This window comes from Parasteatoda tepidariorum, chromosome 2, assembly GCF_043381705.1.
Source record: "Parasteatoda tepidariorum isolate YZ-2023 chromosome 2, CAS_Ptep_4.0, whole genome shotgun sequence".
NCBI lineage: Eukaryota > Metazoa > Arthropoda > Arachnida > Araneae > Theridiidae > Parasteatoda > Parasteatoda tepidariorum.
Window position 1 is genome coordinate 12861883 of NC_092205.1, and position 16395 is coordinate 12878277.

The window sequence follows — 16395 nt, forward strand, 5'->3', positions numbered from 1 at the left end:
TAAAAGAAAAAAATTCCGGAAAAAACTAAAAACTTGAAAAAAACCTTTACAAAACCTTAAAAGAGTTGGCACAAGCTTTCCTTCAGGCGAAAAAACCTCTTGACACTTTCGTTCAGGCAGAGAATACCTTTTTAAAACTGCGGCATTTATGGCAAAATATAAATAAATTCTATTTGATATATAGAATTTTTTTTTATAAAAGCTGTAGTTTTTATAAAGGTAAAATATCTGAAAAAAAGCTGCAGCTCTTAAAATTATTAAATTTTTTTAACAAAGCTGCTGTTATTTTCATCCTAGACCCAAGCGACATCTTTCACGAAGGTTTTTTTCTTCCTTAAGGAAATCTTATGCTAATTCTTTTAAGCTTTTTTAAATGTTTTGTGTAAGATTTTTAACTTTGTTTACCTTTCATCCGTATAATAGTTCGAATTAAAGGACCCTATTACCTCTCGAGTCTTTTATAGTGTGAAAAATTATTTTATATTTTTCATAGTGTTCTAAAAGCTTTATATCTTATTGCTTTGTTACCAAAACAACTGCATGTAGCTTTTAATTTAAATTTTTGCTTTGTTATCTACTTACTGCAATTACTAATGAGTATTAAAACAAAAAATAATTTTATGACAAACTACGTATATTAATTGATTAATAAAAACAAATATACTGGTTACAGTCGATAAATAAAAAGTGAGAGGCCATTACACATAAATTATGGCATTTGGACAAATGGAAACTTGTCTGATATGTAGTTGCTGGTGTGACCAAAAGGATTTACTAATTAGGTGTCTGTAGTTACCGTACAGAAAACAATGGTAAAAGTATGATAAGTAAGCAGTAGTCAATCTATTCATTCAGTATCAGAACGTATGACATCTAAAAAGGTTCAGAAAGTATAGAACGAGTTAGGACATAGAAAGAATTTGTGAAATTCATTGACAACTGGAAAATGTGTATGGAGATCACTACATGTCCCTTTCAAATGTTCAAAAGTGAAACAAAAGTGTTTTAAGGAAAGAAACACGTCACTAAGGAATGATAAGCAAAGTTGAGCAATACTATGATGTTGCAAAAATTAATGAAACCATCAAGAAGAGTAAAAATCATCGACAACTGAAAAGTGTGCAGGAACTTCTTGTTACTGTCAAGTGCTCAGAATTTGAACAAGTGCTTTTAGGGAAAAAGCATGTCGCAAGATAAGCAAAGCAAAGTTGAGCAAGCAAAGTTGATAAGCAAAGTTGAGCAAGATCAACATGTTGCGAAAGTGGATGAAGTCATCAAGAAAGACCAACTTGTAGCAGTAGTCATGGTACTTTTCACAAACGGAGCTCAAATGAGCAATGCGGGGAGAAGAGCAGTTTCAAATGTAAAATGAAGTCGAGGATTGCGTGCGCGATTTGTTTACGAAGCAACAAAAGATCTCTATCGCTGTATTTCACAATGAGACAAATATCTGAAAAGCTGTTGGTAATACTTTTGAGTTTTATTAAATAAATTACAGCCTAGTAATTCATTGATGGAGCGAGATTTTGCTGTCTGCTGTGCTGTATGTGTAACTTCGCACATACAGATAAAATTTTACTGATATAGCTCTAACAAAATGTTTCTGAAACAAAGGGTGACAGAAATCTGATCATGTAAGTGTTTGAAACATTTAGTCTATTAAAAACATGTCTCAGAAAAATAATTTTAATTACAGTTAAAGAACCGTTGTACCTTAATATTTACTATTGAATAATAAAAGCTTCTTCCTCACAACTTTGCGAGATGGTTGACCATTTTTGTCCATTCAAACATGTAGCTGAAAAAAAGATTGAAAATTATTAACTTTCTAAATCAAATTGGATGCATATTATTAAATAAACATTTCAATATGTTTACTTTCTACAATAAAATATTTTATTTTTATACAGCTGTAAGTTGATGTTGCTAAATATACTCAGATCTGCAAATCTTACTACGATGAAACTGTTTTTTTTTTCCTGAAATATGAGAACCTTTCCATACATATAATTCAAATGGTTTACTACAAACACGTAGAACGAAATGATGTGTTTCTTGCTTAATCCTGAGTGAGATCATACCATGGAGGTGTAAGTTTATTAATTATCAAGAACGGATATCATTAGTGAGTTTAATAAGATGCAAAGCTATCTATACTTTAAATATGATAAGCAGTGAAGGGAAAAAAGAGAGGCACTTTGCTGTCCTAATTTTGTGTTCATCTAAATTATTCAATTTATTTATTTTGTTATATACTGCTTCAAATATTTAATTAAAGTTAAAGCCGTAAAGAATAATTCTTATTTTAAGCTATATAATTTTTAAGCAGAAATGCACTACTTTTGTTGAAAATGACGAGTGTTTCATGATAGCAGCCTATCTGTATAGATATAAGAAATGAATGTCTGTTTGTCTATCTGTCTGTCTGAGGGCGTGTCCTTTATAGACCCCTGAACCATCCAACCGAAAGCGATGAGAATTGGCGTACAGATAGTTCGAATCACGAGGAAGGTCACTGTCGACACATTAGAACATTTTGCGACAAACCGTTCGAGCGGGATGAACGAAAAACGAAATGGGATTTTCTGATTGGTTAAGCATTGGCCATTGTTTTAAATTTAAATATCGACGATTCAATAAATCACACATCTTAAAGATAACATCAATGATATTTGTAGCTTATTGCTTTATTTGACCAAAAAGAGAGTTTGTTATAGAACGGGTCAACTATGCCACCAAATTTATATTTCTAGAGTTATTCGATACCACGTGTTTTTATTTAATATTAATTCTTTCAAAACGTGTTTCTACAAAATTAATTATTTAAAATCAATGGTAATTGAAATGAAAAAAAAAGAAAGATTCGTTTTGTATTTAAAGGCAAAATTAATGGGAGAGTGGTATGAATTCGTATAGGAGAAACATTTAAAAAAAAGAAATCGCTGCACTATTTGTGACGTCTATGCTGTTTAATTAATTTGCGTAATATATACATGTTGAAATTAAGGAAATAAGCTATGTACTAAAATGCATAAGCAATGGAGTAAATGTATTTATTCGTGTTGAATAAGCACAAAAACATAGCCATACTTTTATTGAAGACTACGATGCTTAATTAATGTTTGTAATATGTATTAACAGGGTTATTACGTTCGACTAAAAAAGCAAAATGTGGTAACTAATAATATTCAAAAAGTAATTAAAAGAAATTAAAATTAGTAGTTTTTTCCTGCATATTTTTTTCAAGTTACTATTGAAAGTTCATGCAAAGAATGCTTCTGTTTTAAATATGAATAATTTGAATTGCGAGACATAGTAGTTTGAATGATTTAAAAATTTTAAATAATTAAACTGAGCTGAATTTCTACCACTTTTCAAATTTTTAGCCGCCTGGTACATCCCTGCATTAATAGAAATAAAAAAAATAAAATAAGCTATGTGCTAAAAAGCAAAGTTAATGGAGAATGGTTAAAATTTAAAATTTATTTAGGGGTACCGTAGAAAATAGTCCAGCACAAATAATTAATTTTTTTGGTACTATGTATTTCAGTATAGTAAATGGTGTAGTTTTGATAAGAATTCTACAACGGGGTTTTCCCTTGTTTCAAAAATATTTTTCCAGTGGTAGCAAAGATTGTGTATTATCATTTTTTTTCTAATTAGAATTAAAATAACTGTTTTACACCACGACTTATAAATATTTTAACCTGCAAAATAAATTTCCGATGTTATTATGCTTTTATGTCTTCATCAAATTTTTAAGAAAATTTTAATTTTTAAAAAAAACTCGGATTTAGTTTGCTGTCACTGACAAATGTATTTCACACAAAACTCAAATGAAGGGTTATATCGTAAGTACCAAATATACTGATGTAGGTATAAAGTACTATATTGATAATTTTGCACCTCGAAAGGTATATGTACCGGAAAAAAATTATAGTGGTACATTTTGACTATCATGAGTTGACCGCGAGCGATAGCATCATGTCAAGTGATGCTAAATATAGTTAATCCTTAGTCTGTTGAGATGAACTACGAAATACGAGTTATTTTAGTTTAATAATGTAAGGTCATCGGAAAGGGTGATAAATAACAATACATATTTAAAAATTGAAATTATTTTAGCTTTATTAATTGAAGAACTTTGGGGAAGAACGAGGTAAGTGACATTTTCAGAGAGGCTGTAACCATAATACAAAAATGTGGCATCGAAATATTTGATTAAGTATTTATTATAAGGCAGAACTAATGATTCTTTGCCTTATTTTATTTACCACTGCCTAATTTGAAATAAAAATCATGCAAGCATACTAAAAGTTTATATGGATTAGTTTTTTTAAGATTTAAATAAAGTCAAAAACAATTATGTTACATTAAACATACACATATTGATACAACCACTTTATGTTATTTTATCTAATTCATTAACTTCCCTAAAAATATCACTATCCTGGTTTTTCCACTCGGCTATTCAATTGTGAATATGATTTCGTTGGGTTTCTCAGTACTGCTTTCTTTTCTTTCTTATTCTTTTCTTTCTTCTTTTTTATTTACCCTGAACGAAGAACGGGTATTCAGCTAGTATTCGGGAATTTTGCAAAAAATAAAGAAAAAAAACAAAATTATTAAAACTAAAGTATCAAAAATAATTAAAGTTAAAAACTTTATTAATATCATTCATTCGACCGAAGGAATTCGAAGTTGAAGGGCTTAATACTAATTTTGCTCAAACACTAATTCGTGACCTCTGATGTAAATGCATATTTCATTTCCATTATACTAAACATTTTAGCAAATATTTATTAAAATATATGATATCCTGTATTATATTAAGAAAAGTACAAATTTGGTTTAATCTAACATTATGTTGAATTAATAAAAAAGTATTTACGTAGTTCAAATAAACAATACTCACGAAAACACGGGGAAATGGTATTTGAAGGAGTCCATTTTCCAGAATCACTACAAGCAAAAAATTTAGGCTCATCAGGATCACGTGAAAAGCCTGGATTACATGCAGGTCTACAGAGCTTACCCATCAGCCAATCCATACAAACAGCCTTGCCATTTTCAGGATCATTGAGATCTTTACAGTGACCACCTGGTTTTAGGAGTAAAATAACCATTTGTTGTTTACCGTGTATTTAAGAAATAAATTCTTTGAGTCATATTTCATGAAAATTATTTTTTTACTAAAAAAAAAGCTTTATTTTATTTAGTAAAATAATCCCTATCGGGGAATTTTGCGTAAAATTTGGGACATCTTTTGCAACAAAAATTTAATTCAGTGAAAAAGAGACTCCTTAATGAAAAGAAAGTTTGTAAACAGTTAGCATAAAGTTAATCTCAGACGAATTTCTAACGCAGGCCACACACTGAGGAGGTAAAATGTAAATGAAAGACATGCGAGAGGCAGATTTCCATACTTTTGCATTAGCATGCGCACATCAGCTCTGCGCATCCTAATGTAAAAGTATAGGAATTCGTTAACTACATGCACATTTCTTACCGCTTGCCTCCTCAGTGAGTGGACTGCTTTACTTTGAGAAAGAGATTTTACTCTATCAGATGATTGAAGTAAATCTAGATTATGGTATTGTTCTAAAAACTAAAGGCTGCTCCGAATCATTAAATTACAAAAACATAAAAATTTTAATTTTAAATAACTTTAAAAAAAATGTTTTCAGATTTATTTGATCCTAATTGAGCTTTATCAAAAGAAAGTAGGAAGGTGGAAAAAATAAGTTTATTTAAAATTGAAGCTGAGAGGTAATACTTAACAATCAGGTTGTGAATTTCACTCCAGTTCAACAGATAGACAACCTCTTTTTTTATAACTTACTCTGATCGAGTTCAATTAGGTTTCCTCAGAGATCGATAAAAAATAAAATTCTTTCATTTACGTATTAATATGAACTATGGGACCCTTAATGCGATAATTTTTTACAAACTTTTTAAAAGCTATATTAAGTGTCGTGATTGCAACATACGTGGTTCATTAACTTCTTGGGAATATAATATTTTTTAATGGTAAACGAAAGGTATACTTACGGGTAATATTAATTTGAAATGTACATGTTGCACTGTTTCCGGCAGCATCTTTAGCTGTGTATTCAACAAAATGAACTCCAGCTTTGAGGGTAGAATTCGGTTCCTGAAATATTTTTTCAGACGTACACGTGTATGTAATGTGTCTATTTTTCAAACTTTAATTTAACTGAAACAATATTTTTATCAACAAAAGCAATAAATGATTGAACAATTTAAATATTTATATATCTTATTACGTAAAACACTAATACGTATGCAGATCAGTGATTCCCTAATGGTGTTCTGCGGAACCCTAGGGCTCCAGGAAGATTTAAAGGGGTTCTGCGAGTTAGTAATTTTTGTAATTGGTGACGAGCTTTAAAACCTCAGATTTATTTAGATCCAACCTAATTCATAATTTATTTGATCTTTTGGTAGTCTTTATGAAACTATTCCTAAAGACTAAAAATGCCAAAAGAATAGGAGAGGCATTTGTTATAAATATAACAATTATAATAACAAGATATTGAACAAATTAAGAGAAGAACGAGCATTAATAAAATATTGCATAAGTATTTCCTATTACACTTTTCAAATAAAAAATAACATAATTAATGTCTTTAATAAAGAAATATGTTTCCCCTATAACCATTTTCAGCGTTTATAGCAGTTCTTTTAAGTTTTCATTTCAAAGTCAACCATAGTTTGTCGTTTCTTTATTTATTTTAAATCTTTATACATGTTACAGTAAATGACCGAAATCAAGAAAATGTCGACTTTCACCGGTAAATGTCAACAATCACATAGTTGCTTTGGTGAATGTTCGAAATATTTGTTATATCCGTTTTGATATTAATTTATTCGTTGATATTATGTTTATTCGATATTTTAATATCTGCTGAGGCTAGATTAGGAGAAACATCAGTGTTCGGAGTACCGGTTAAATGCATATTGGGCAGTGGCACTTTGACCTTAAACATTGATTAACGCCATACCGGGCAGTGGCACTGAATCTTGGGAAAACATTGATGTAGGGCATACTGGGCATTTAACTAGACCTAGTATATATTTTGGACATTTGCCAAAGCGACTAAGCGATTGTCAACATTCACCGGTGGAAGTCAACAACTACCAGTTTCGATCATTCACTGGAACATATACACCAAAAAAAATTGATAACAAGACTAGATATTGCATAAGGACTGCTAATTCAAATGTCGAAGATAATACATAATTGAAGATTATTAATAATAAAACAACTAAAACTCTTTACAGCTCTAATTAAATATTTAACATTAGCCTTTTATGCGTTATAACGTTAACAATTACATAATAAACTTTATTTATAAAGTCGGGGTTCAGCCGAAATTATTATAGGGTTAATTATTAATGTTCCTGTAGTCGAAAAAATTTGGAACCACTGACGAGGAACTGAAAACTGAAGCATCAAGTGAGAGAGTGATCATAAGCATAAGAACTAAAGCGTTCAGTACGCAAAATAAAAAAGTAAACACTCTTAATAATGTTTGAGAAATGATCGGATTTTTACGTACTAGAACTCAAACTCAATAATTCAAGGACCTAACCTTATATACGCAAATTATTTATTTAAATATTATGAAACCAGACACAAAAAAGTATTTCCTTTTAACAAACATACCTTTTTTAATAGTTTACAAGGTGATAAAAGCGGGTTGTAGCTTATCCTACTCTAATCAAATTACTTTGCTTTGCAGGATTAGCTGGATATAGGTTAAATCATAACACACTCATTTGAATTCGATGATGTATAAATTATATTTCAATAAAGATAACAAACTTCTATAATATATGTTTAAACAGACGCATTTGAAATTGAAACTGATTGGGAATGCAAGCAAAAAATAGTTACCAAGTTCTTTACAACTGACTGAATGGCAACATTGTCAGTTGCAACGGGCTCATCCCAGGTCACAAGGACCCCTTGATAGCCGACGTCACTCACATTAAAAGATTCGGGGCACATAACAAACATTGGAGGTTCTTTGTCTAGAAATTTTTACAAAATATAAACAATATAAGCAATGTTTAAAAGAATAAAAAATGTAGGGAATAAAAATGTAAGGAAATAAAAGAAATAAATCATAGGATTATCATAGAAAATAAAAGATTTCTGTACATGTTAGTACAAGAAATAAAAATGCGTTTCCTAAACAATGAAATAAGTTAAATAACAGAAGCTTATTCTAAAAAGCTAAACAAAATAAGCACGTGATTTCCAACAGCTTTCAAAATACTATTCCGTTGACGTGGTACCGATTCACATACCATCCACGTTGATCATTGTGGTTGTAAAAAATAATTGAAGAACGTGCAATAAACTCTCTCTGAAACAGAATCGTCTAAAATTTAATTCACAACGATGGGTAATGCTAAACTTTTTTAATGCGCAAAACTTTTCTATTTCAAACATTTCTCTTGAAGGGAGTAATTGAAACGATTTTTAGGATGGGTTGTTAAAATTGTTCCTTATAGTCGAGGTTTAAATTTCGGGACTATAGCGCAAATGATTCTGAACGGACAGAGAAAAGAACACTGGATTTAAAGTCTGCAGTTATCTTCGAAAGCAGTTAATTGCATAAAGAAAGTTAATCCTATTAACAAAGAAAAAAAAGTTGATAATTTTGAAATGTGGCTGAATCGTTCGAATCCAGAATAACATAGTAAAAATATCCACCTATTGGTAGTAATAATACTTTATTTAAGTCACACTAGAGCTGCACAATAGATTGTTGGCGACGGTCTGGGAAGCATCTCCAATGATGATCAAAATACATGCTATCACAATCTTGATCCTCTGCATAGGGGATGACTCCCCCGATTTGGTAGCCCGACAACCTACATGCGAAGTCGAGCACTTTACGGCAGAACAGTTTATGGAGAGTACACACTATCATTCTCAGTACACACTATCAGTACGCACTATCATTCTCAAACTGACCAAGGTGGTCAGTAACAAGGTCACTTAACTCTGACCGTTATGTTTGACTTCGGTGATCTATTGGGAACCGTGTATTATGATCAGTCAACTGGAGGGCAATTTTGGATGGTTGAGTTGGTTTTGAAACGTTCTATGACGGGCTATTCAATTACATAATTACGTCGTTTTCATAGTACATCTTGGAAAAATTTGCAGACTCTTACCAAATAGTTCTGATTTTCATCAAACATTTAAACTCAAGTTCCTTTCATTTCGAATTACTTTCATAATTTATAGCCGGAGTAATTCCGAAAAGCGTCTGAGGTTCACTAAAAAAGTTGAGCTTTTGTAAAGCGTTTAATTTTAGGACTGAAATAAATGTTTATAAATCATAATCATAACGCCAGAAATATTTTTTTAAATATCTCACCTAAAACATTAATTGTCATGATGCACTGTGAAGTTGCGTTGAAGTCAGCATTTCTTACAGTAAATAATATACTTGTTTTACCACTTGGGAAAGGAATGGGTTGCTCTAATCTTATCCAATCGGGATAAATTTCAACATCTTCCATGTTTGTGATTGGTCGAGGAATAGAGATATTGGAAGAGTTTTCATTCAAATTAAGTTCTACCGTTATGTCATCTGGACAAGAAATTGTTGGAGGTATATAGACTGCAATGAAATAAAATTTTGATGAATGGGAGGTAAACAATGTGAAGAATACCAATATGAAGCAAGAAAAACTTCTCACTATAAAATTAGAACACTAGAAAAACTAGTGAAACTTTTTGTCAAGCAAATACATGTGTCTTATGAGTTCAAATGAAAAGTGGGAAACACGAGGTCAAGCAGAATATCTAGCATAAAATATGATTTGAAAATTCTAAATTTTTAGATATGTTTATGTTATGCTACAATTTTTAAGCACTGTTCATTGTAATTTCATATTCTTAAAATGATGCTTTATAATTTTTCTGAACAGAAATTTATATATCAAGTACCCCATCCTGATAGAATGGGTTGGTAAGGAAAAGTGATTATAAACTAGTGAGAAAGAGTAACTTTTTATGTTGTTGTAAATGAAGAAAGATTAATTTAAAAGGTTTAAATCTTCAAGCCGAACTTTGACGGCAATACGGGTAACATATTACCAATGTTAAAATTGGAAGTATATTTATTTTAAGCAATGTTTAAATTAAATAAACATTTTCTTCTCTTTTCTGGATAATTCTCTGAAAATATGACACTTTGTAGAAGAAAATTTAAATTTAAAATCTTCAGAACTGCTTTTTTATTTGCAAAAAATTGATTTTCTAATTTTAATTAATACCTCAGAGAAAGCAGTGTTGTTTAACATAATCCAGTTTTATATTATTTCCTGACATTTAAGTGCTGGGAAAACGACAGTCAGGATAATAAAATTTTATAATTTTACAGTTTATACTTTTAGACCTGATACTTTTAATTTGTGTTATTAACAAGAAAGCTTTCTAAAAGAACTCAGACTGAAAAACATAGTGTTATAGATGATTTAGAGAGAAAACCAATTTGCTTTTAAATTTTTTTTCAAACAGATTTTCCTCTGAAACTATCTTTTCTGTTTCTAATAGAAGATTTATTTTAACGAAATGGCTAATAAATCATATATTAAAACAAAAATAATTAACGATCATTTTGAGAGAAGGGAAACTACGTGACCGGGACATATTTTATTGTGAGATATAAATTATATACTGAAAATTTATTTTTACGAAATTTTTCGGAAATTATGACATGCCTGGAAACTGACAATTAAAGACTCAACATATATTTTTAAATATATATAATTGTTAAAACCAGTGTAAATCATTCTAAAGAACTAACAATAATGGTATTAATAAAACTTTTTCCCGGTTCTCAAAGTACGGGGGATAGGGGGCATCCGCAATCTGGTAAATATTGTCCCTAAAGTTTGGTTCAGAGAAGGGGACAAAAGTTTGGACTCTTATGTAAATTTTTTTTTGCGTGTTTCGCCATATCTAAAGACATTTTTAAGCAGATCAAACATTTTTTGCTCACAATCATAAAATTTGCTTATTTAAAAATAATTTCAGGCAAAATAATATTTTTTGGGGTCGTTATTGCTTTTATTATTGTATATAATAATAGTCTTTCGAATTGTAAGATACGCAAATTTTTACACCATTTTAAAAAATTTAATTTCATGTGACAAAATAGAAATTTGGAATGAAATGGGTGGAATAGTTCTTAAAAAATCGAAATACGACTTTTTTTTAAAAAAATTCGATTACATTATATAGAGTTGCAAGGTTAATAAACTTACCTCGTTTATAAAACCGTCAGAGGTTTCACAACAGGAACAATAATTACATGCACACCTCTGCTCAAGAAATACAAACTAATATATGGATTCCGAAGTCATCACTATCCCTTTGTTGCCTCTAATAATGTTTTTGTCTAAATTTTCCAGGAATAGAATCTATTGCATTAAGACATTACTATATCCTTGCAGGGTGACACTATACAATCGAAAAACTAATACGTTCGTAATATTTGGATACGTAAATGAGAAATACTAGAACTTTTTAAATTAGTTTTGCTTTTGTGACTGAATTAAACGTTACTGAAATAGTGTACTTTTCTTATAAATTTAGAGGCCCTAACTCCAACTTTTCTTACATACTTTTTTTTTTCTTTAGCTTTTCTAAATTCATCTAAAAAATATACTTTGTTATGACATCAAAATCTCTAAACGGACACGGCATGACATATTGACAAGTTCGAACCTTTATTTGGTATTTATTTTTTTCCTCAGTCAAATTTGCTCTGAGATGTTGATTTCTATGTTATATGAGAACACTGCGAAAAAACAGTTTAGTTAAATCTAACAGAATATGCTAAATTTACTGTGTGACTCTTTGGGGGCATCGAAAAGCTCGGTAATTTTATTGAAGTTTTAGTCATAATTTTGGCGAAATTAACAATAAAATATGATTTTATAAAGTGTGATAAAATTTTGTAATTTTGCCATGATACCTAGAGAATGACATAAAAACCATTTATCCGGTAAAATTTACTTTTTAGTATTACTAAATGTGTGGTAATCAGAACTACAATTTTAAAAACCAGAGTTTCCGGAAAAATCTTTATCGTATAAACAGTAAAATTACCAAATGAATGGTTTAAACAACGTATATTTTAGTTTTACGAGTATTAACCAGAATTAAGTTGTTTTTCTTTTTTTTTTTAGCACAAATGTCATTATCATGCAGTTAGGTCATTTTAAGAGAATTTTTTTCTCCGTGTAGTGTAGTGTTTTGCTAAATGATATGCAAATGATCTAATATTCGAGTGTAAAATTTTATTTCTATAAAGTTTACTCGTGTCTGTGTTACAGACATTTAATAGCGTTGATATTAGGGTTAGAGCAATACAAAATTACTGCGTGAAATCTCTTTTATTATTGGTCATTTTAATCCTTTCAGTATTGGATGATGGAGGAATAAGAGCTTCAATAGGCCAGTAGACTCCCAGTTTGTAAGCATTAAATGTACTAATAAAAGATGTAATACAAAAGTACCGTCCTTGTGATCTTGGGCCACTAGAGCCAGAAAGTCTATAATTTTATATATGATACCGTGGGCCGTGAAGGGAGACTGGGCGTGACCATGTATCATGGTTCTGACAGGTGTAAATCACAAGAACGTTACAATTTCTACAAGTTTATTTCAAGTTGAGCCAAGTAACTTTGAAATTGAGCTGAATTGTATTATTAAGTTTTATATTTCAAGTTGAATATGCTTTAATACATTTTTTTTAAATCTTGTGTCACAAATCTTTTTTATTTCTGCTTACCGGGTCTGCAAGAAGGCGGGTCATCAATCCAGGTTAAATTATAGCTACATTTAATCATGCTCTTTCCTCCAAACATTTCATAGCCAGGTTTGCAGGTGAAATAACATTGTTGCTGAACTGGAATGAAATCCTCTTTGCATGTAGGGGGATACACATCTCCATTATCAGGAATCATCAAGGATGGGCAATGGGATGCTATAAATAGTAATTAGGTAATTTAAGAAAAATTATCTATCGTAGAATTCAACAACTTGCATTAAATTATAGTTTTTTTTTCTTTTTTTGCTAAAAGCATGAAAAATTAAGAATGTAGTTGATTACAAATTTTTCCTTAAACGCAGCCTTAAGGCGGTTAACATCTAATTATAACAGTTCTGACAAAAGTGAATTTTAAATAAAATCGGTATCTTTACACCAATGTTTTCATATTAACATCAACGCAATTAAAAATTTAAAAAAAATATCGAAACCTGCTGAACCGCTTATGAAGAAACCACGTTGAAAAAATATCAACACGAGCTTGGTTGTCTTGAAGATGTTTTAATTACCACAGTTAAACTTCTTTCTGTTTCCTCCGGCAATAAAACATGTTTCGACGTCACTCGTTACTTATTCTTCCGCTTTTGATAACGTGTTTTCCTCACTCAAATGGAATGTGTTCGTTGATTTTTTGATTCCTTCTCAATACAGTAAATGCGGTAATAACGGAATTAATAAATGCGGTGCATCTTGTATTAATATATTAATTTCGAGATCTTTAAAATAGTGTCCTGATTTTAAACTAAGACGCCTTTCATACTTTTTTACACATAGTAGGAGCAGCGTTAAATTTTTTTAATCCCATCATGCTAAAATTATATACACTTTATGCTGTCAAATATAAGAGAATTAATGTGTTTTTGAATTGCGTAAAAAATGAATAAAAAAAATCTAACGAACAGATTTATGACATTGTTATTGTATCGGTTAAGAGAATTATTTAGCAACAAGTACCCCTTTCACCACATGTGCTGCGAATACTTGCCGTGTACGTTAGGATAGTTTTATCGCCAAATCGCCATATAACTGCTGTGCACTAAAGCTGCAAAGTACCGCAGAAATATTTTATAACCAGCTTTAAACAGCAGACACAATTCAGAGCTTACGACTATCAATGCCCAACTCCTTCCTTGAAATTTTGAGCCCAACCAGGAAGACAAGGGAACTCGTGAATCGAGCATAGAGACAAACTAGTCTTCGTGAAGGGCTTTTTAAATGAATTAACCCTTATTTATTTTACAAGAGGAAGAAAACCACGAAAACCTTCCCAGTTGGCTCGACGGCAAGGGGATTCTAACCCATGATCCGTCAACCACCAAGGATATTCTACATCAGCAATGTGGTTGATGCTGGTAGGAAACAGTATTCACATTAAACAGTCACCCCTGGGATTCGAACCTGGTTTACCTCATTGGAATGTGAACTCTCTATCCCCTGAGCTACCGTGGCTCTACTACAGAAATAAAAAAAGAGTCTCGTAACGCAAAAACAGATAAAATGTTTCCAATAATTCTCTAGCATCGAACACAGTAAGATACGCTAACTGTTTTGGTAACCGAATCTGTGAATTTCTTGTCAACACAAGTGAATGAAATAATGCGTAATAAGAAATTAATTATGAATGGCTGTTAATAAAGACTGTTGTAACTAGTATTAATAAAGTCAAATACCAATAGAGTGCGAAAACATTCTGCGATAGTTAAACAGGTTGGCGATACATAGAAATGAAATTTAAATCGTACGACAAAGTATAATTTCCAGTCTCATTACGTTAGGCATCGCAATCTTACCTACACATTGAGGTGCAGTTGCATTCCAGCTGCCATCTTCTAAGCATTTTATCACTTCATAGGAATCGTTGATTTTAAATCCTTCTCGACATTTGACCATGCAAATCGTACCATAAGGATAATGAAGTGGATTCTGTGAGGAATAATCTTGAGACTTTGAAATAATTTTTGTTTCATTATCAACTTCGCAATGCAATGATGAGTGATGCGGAACAGCAACTGAAAGACATCGGGCACCTGAAAAATCGAAATAAAGAGAATGAAGATCATATATGCCATGTAATATCTTCGTATAAATTAAAACATGAGATGTTTAGAGTTTAATAACTTAAGTAGTAGTAGTTGTAGTAGTTAATAAATGTCGCACTAGACCTGCACAATGGGCTATTGGTGACGGTCTGGGAAACATCCCTGAGGATGATCCGAAGACAAGCCATCACAATTTTGATCCTTTGCAGAGGGGATGACACCCCTGCTTCGGTAGCCCAACGACCTGCACGCGAAGTCGAGCACTTTGCGGTAGAACAGTTTAACGAGGCCCAATACCGCACACCCTCGGTCACCCACCAGCACACTGACCGCAGCCAGTGATGCTTGACTTCGGTGATCTGGTGGGAACCGTGTTTTAACGATCAGTCCACTGCGGGACTTAATAACTTAAGATGAAGAGGGTAGAAAGAAAAAAAATTGGTTTATGAGTTGAAATCATTTTAATTTCTATGAAAAATATATACGGTTTTCCTCTCCATGTAACGCAAGTGCGAATTAGTTCCATCTACAAAAAAAAACCTTCAAGAAGACAAATTTCTGCTACTACTTTATATATATATAGGATTCTCCCTTCCCGGCCCATGCAATTCTTGACCCAAGATTCTACGGACATGATCTCGATTTGGTACTCTCGTATTAGTTAGTCTGTATACGTACTATGTAGTGTTAGCATTGTGTTAGAGCATGCGAGTTTGGGGATCGGTTCTTGAGCTATAGATTCTTAAGGGTTGGTTATAATAAAAAGTTGTAAAAATGGACATAAAAATAAGTCTTCAAAACAGTTTAGGGGAGGTACTGCAGACTGATGTTCAGAAAAACACTACTATGCTACTTGTTGATTTAAGAAAGCAAAAAATAAATCGGAATCATTCTTTCAAAAACAGTGTGGATTACAGTTGTTGTGCGAGTGAATACTTGTTTACGACAGTCAACATTTTTCAGGCAAATCAAATCGTTTCCTTTTCATGTTCGTTTAGACCACTGGTTCACGATTTTTTTTGTCTCTTAGACCCCTTGCCTTGTTTTTCGGTTTTGGGTAGACCCCCTGCTTACCTGACACTGCTTATTTTTTGTTGTAAATTCATTAACTTCAAATGTATTTTTGACAGCTGGCATAGTGCTACTCACTGTGAAAGATTTAAATTTCTAACTGTAGTGAAGTGTAGTGTGAAAAACTTAAGAAAAAAACACATGTTAATTTCTTACATTTATTAATTAAATTCAAATTAATTTAATTGCTAATTTATGTAAATGGAATAAAATAGTGCACTATAAAACTCGTACTCCGCTACTAATATTATAATTGCGGAAATAAGTTTGTATATAAAACCGTAGTAGTATATTGTCGGTCTGTTTATTACGTTTTCACGTAAAAACGAAGCAACAAATCTCCGTGATCTTGTGCGCAGGCTAGGCTACAGTTCACAGCGGAAAAATACTTTTTTGTT

The 16395-nt window shown here is 31.4% G+C and overlaps 1 protein-coding gene across 1 annotated transcript in view; it reads right to left on the reverse strand.

Annotated features, from left to right (window-relative positions):
- Positions 1-1670: 1670 nt before the first annotated feature.
- Positions 1671-16395, reverse strand: part of LOC107442852 (fibrillin-1) — a gene marked incomplete in the record, with an annotated part of 109281 nt that continues 94556 nt past the window's right edge. Inside the window, 7 exon segments of the mRNA XM_071177181.1 lie at positions 1671-1798; positions 4916-5101; positions 6052-6154; positions 7922-8058; positions 9420-9665; positions 12849-13043; positions 14678-14912. Of these exon segments, the coding sequence (XP_071033282.1) occupies positions 1725-1798; positions 4916-5101; positions 6052-6154; positions 7922-8058; positions 9420-9665; positions 12849-13043; positions 14678-14912 (1176 nt within the window).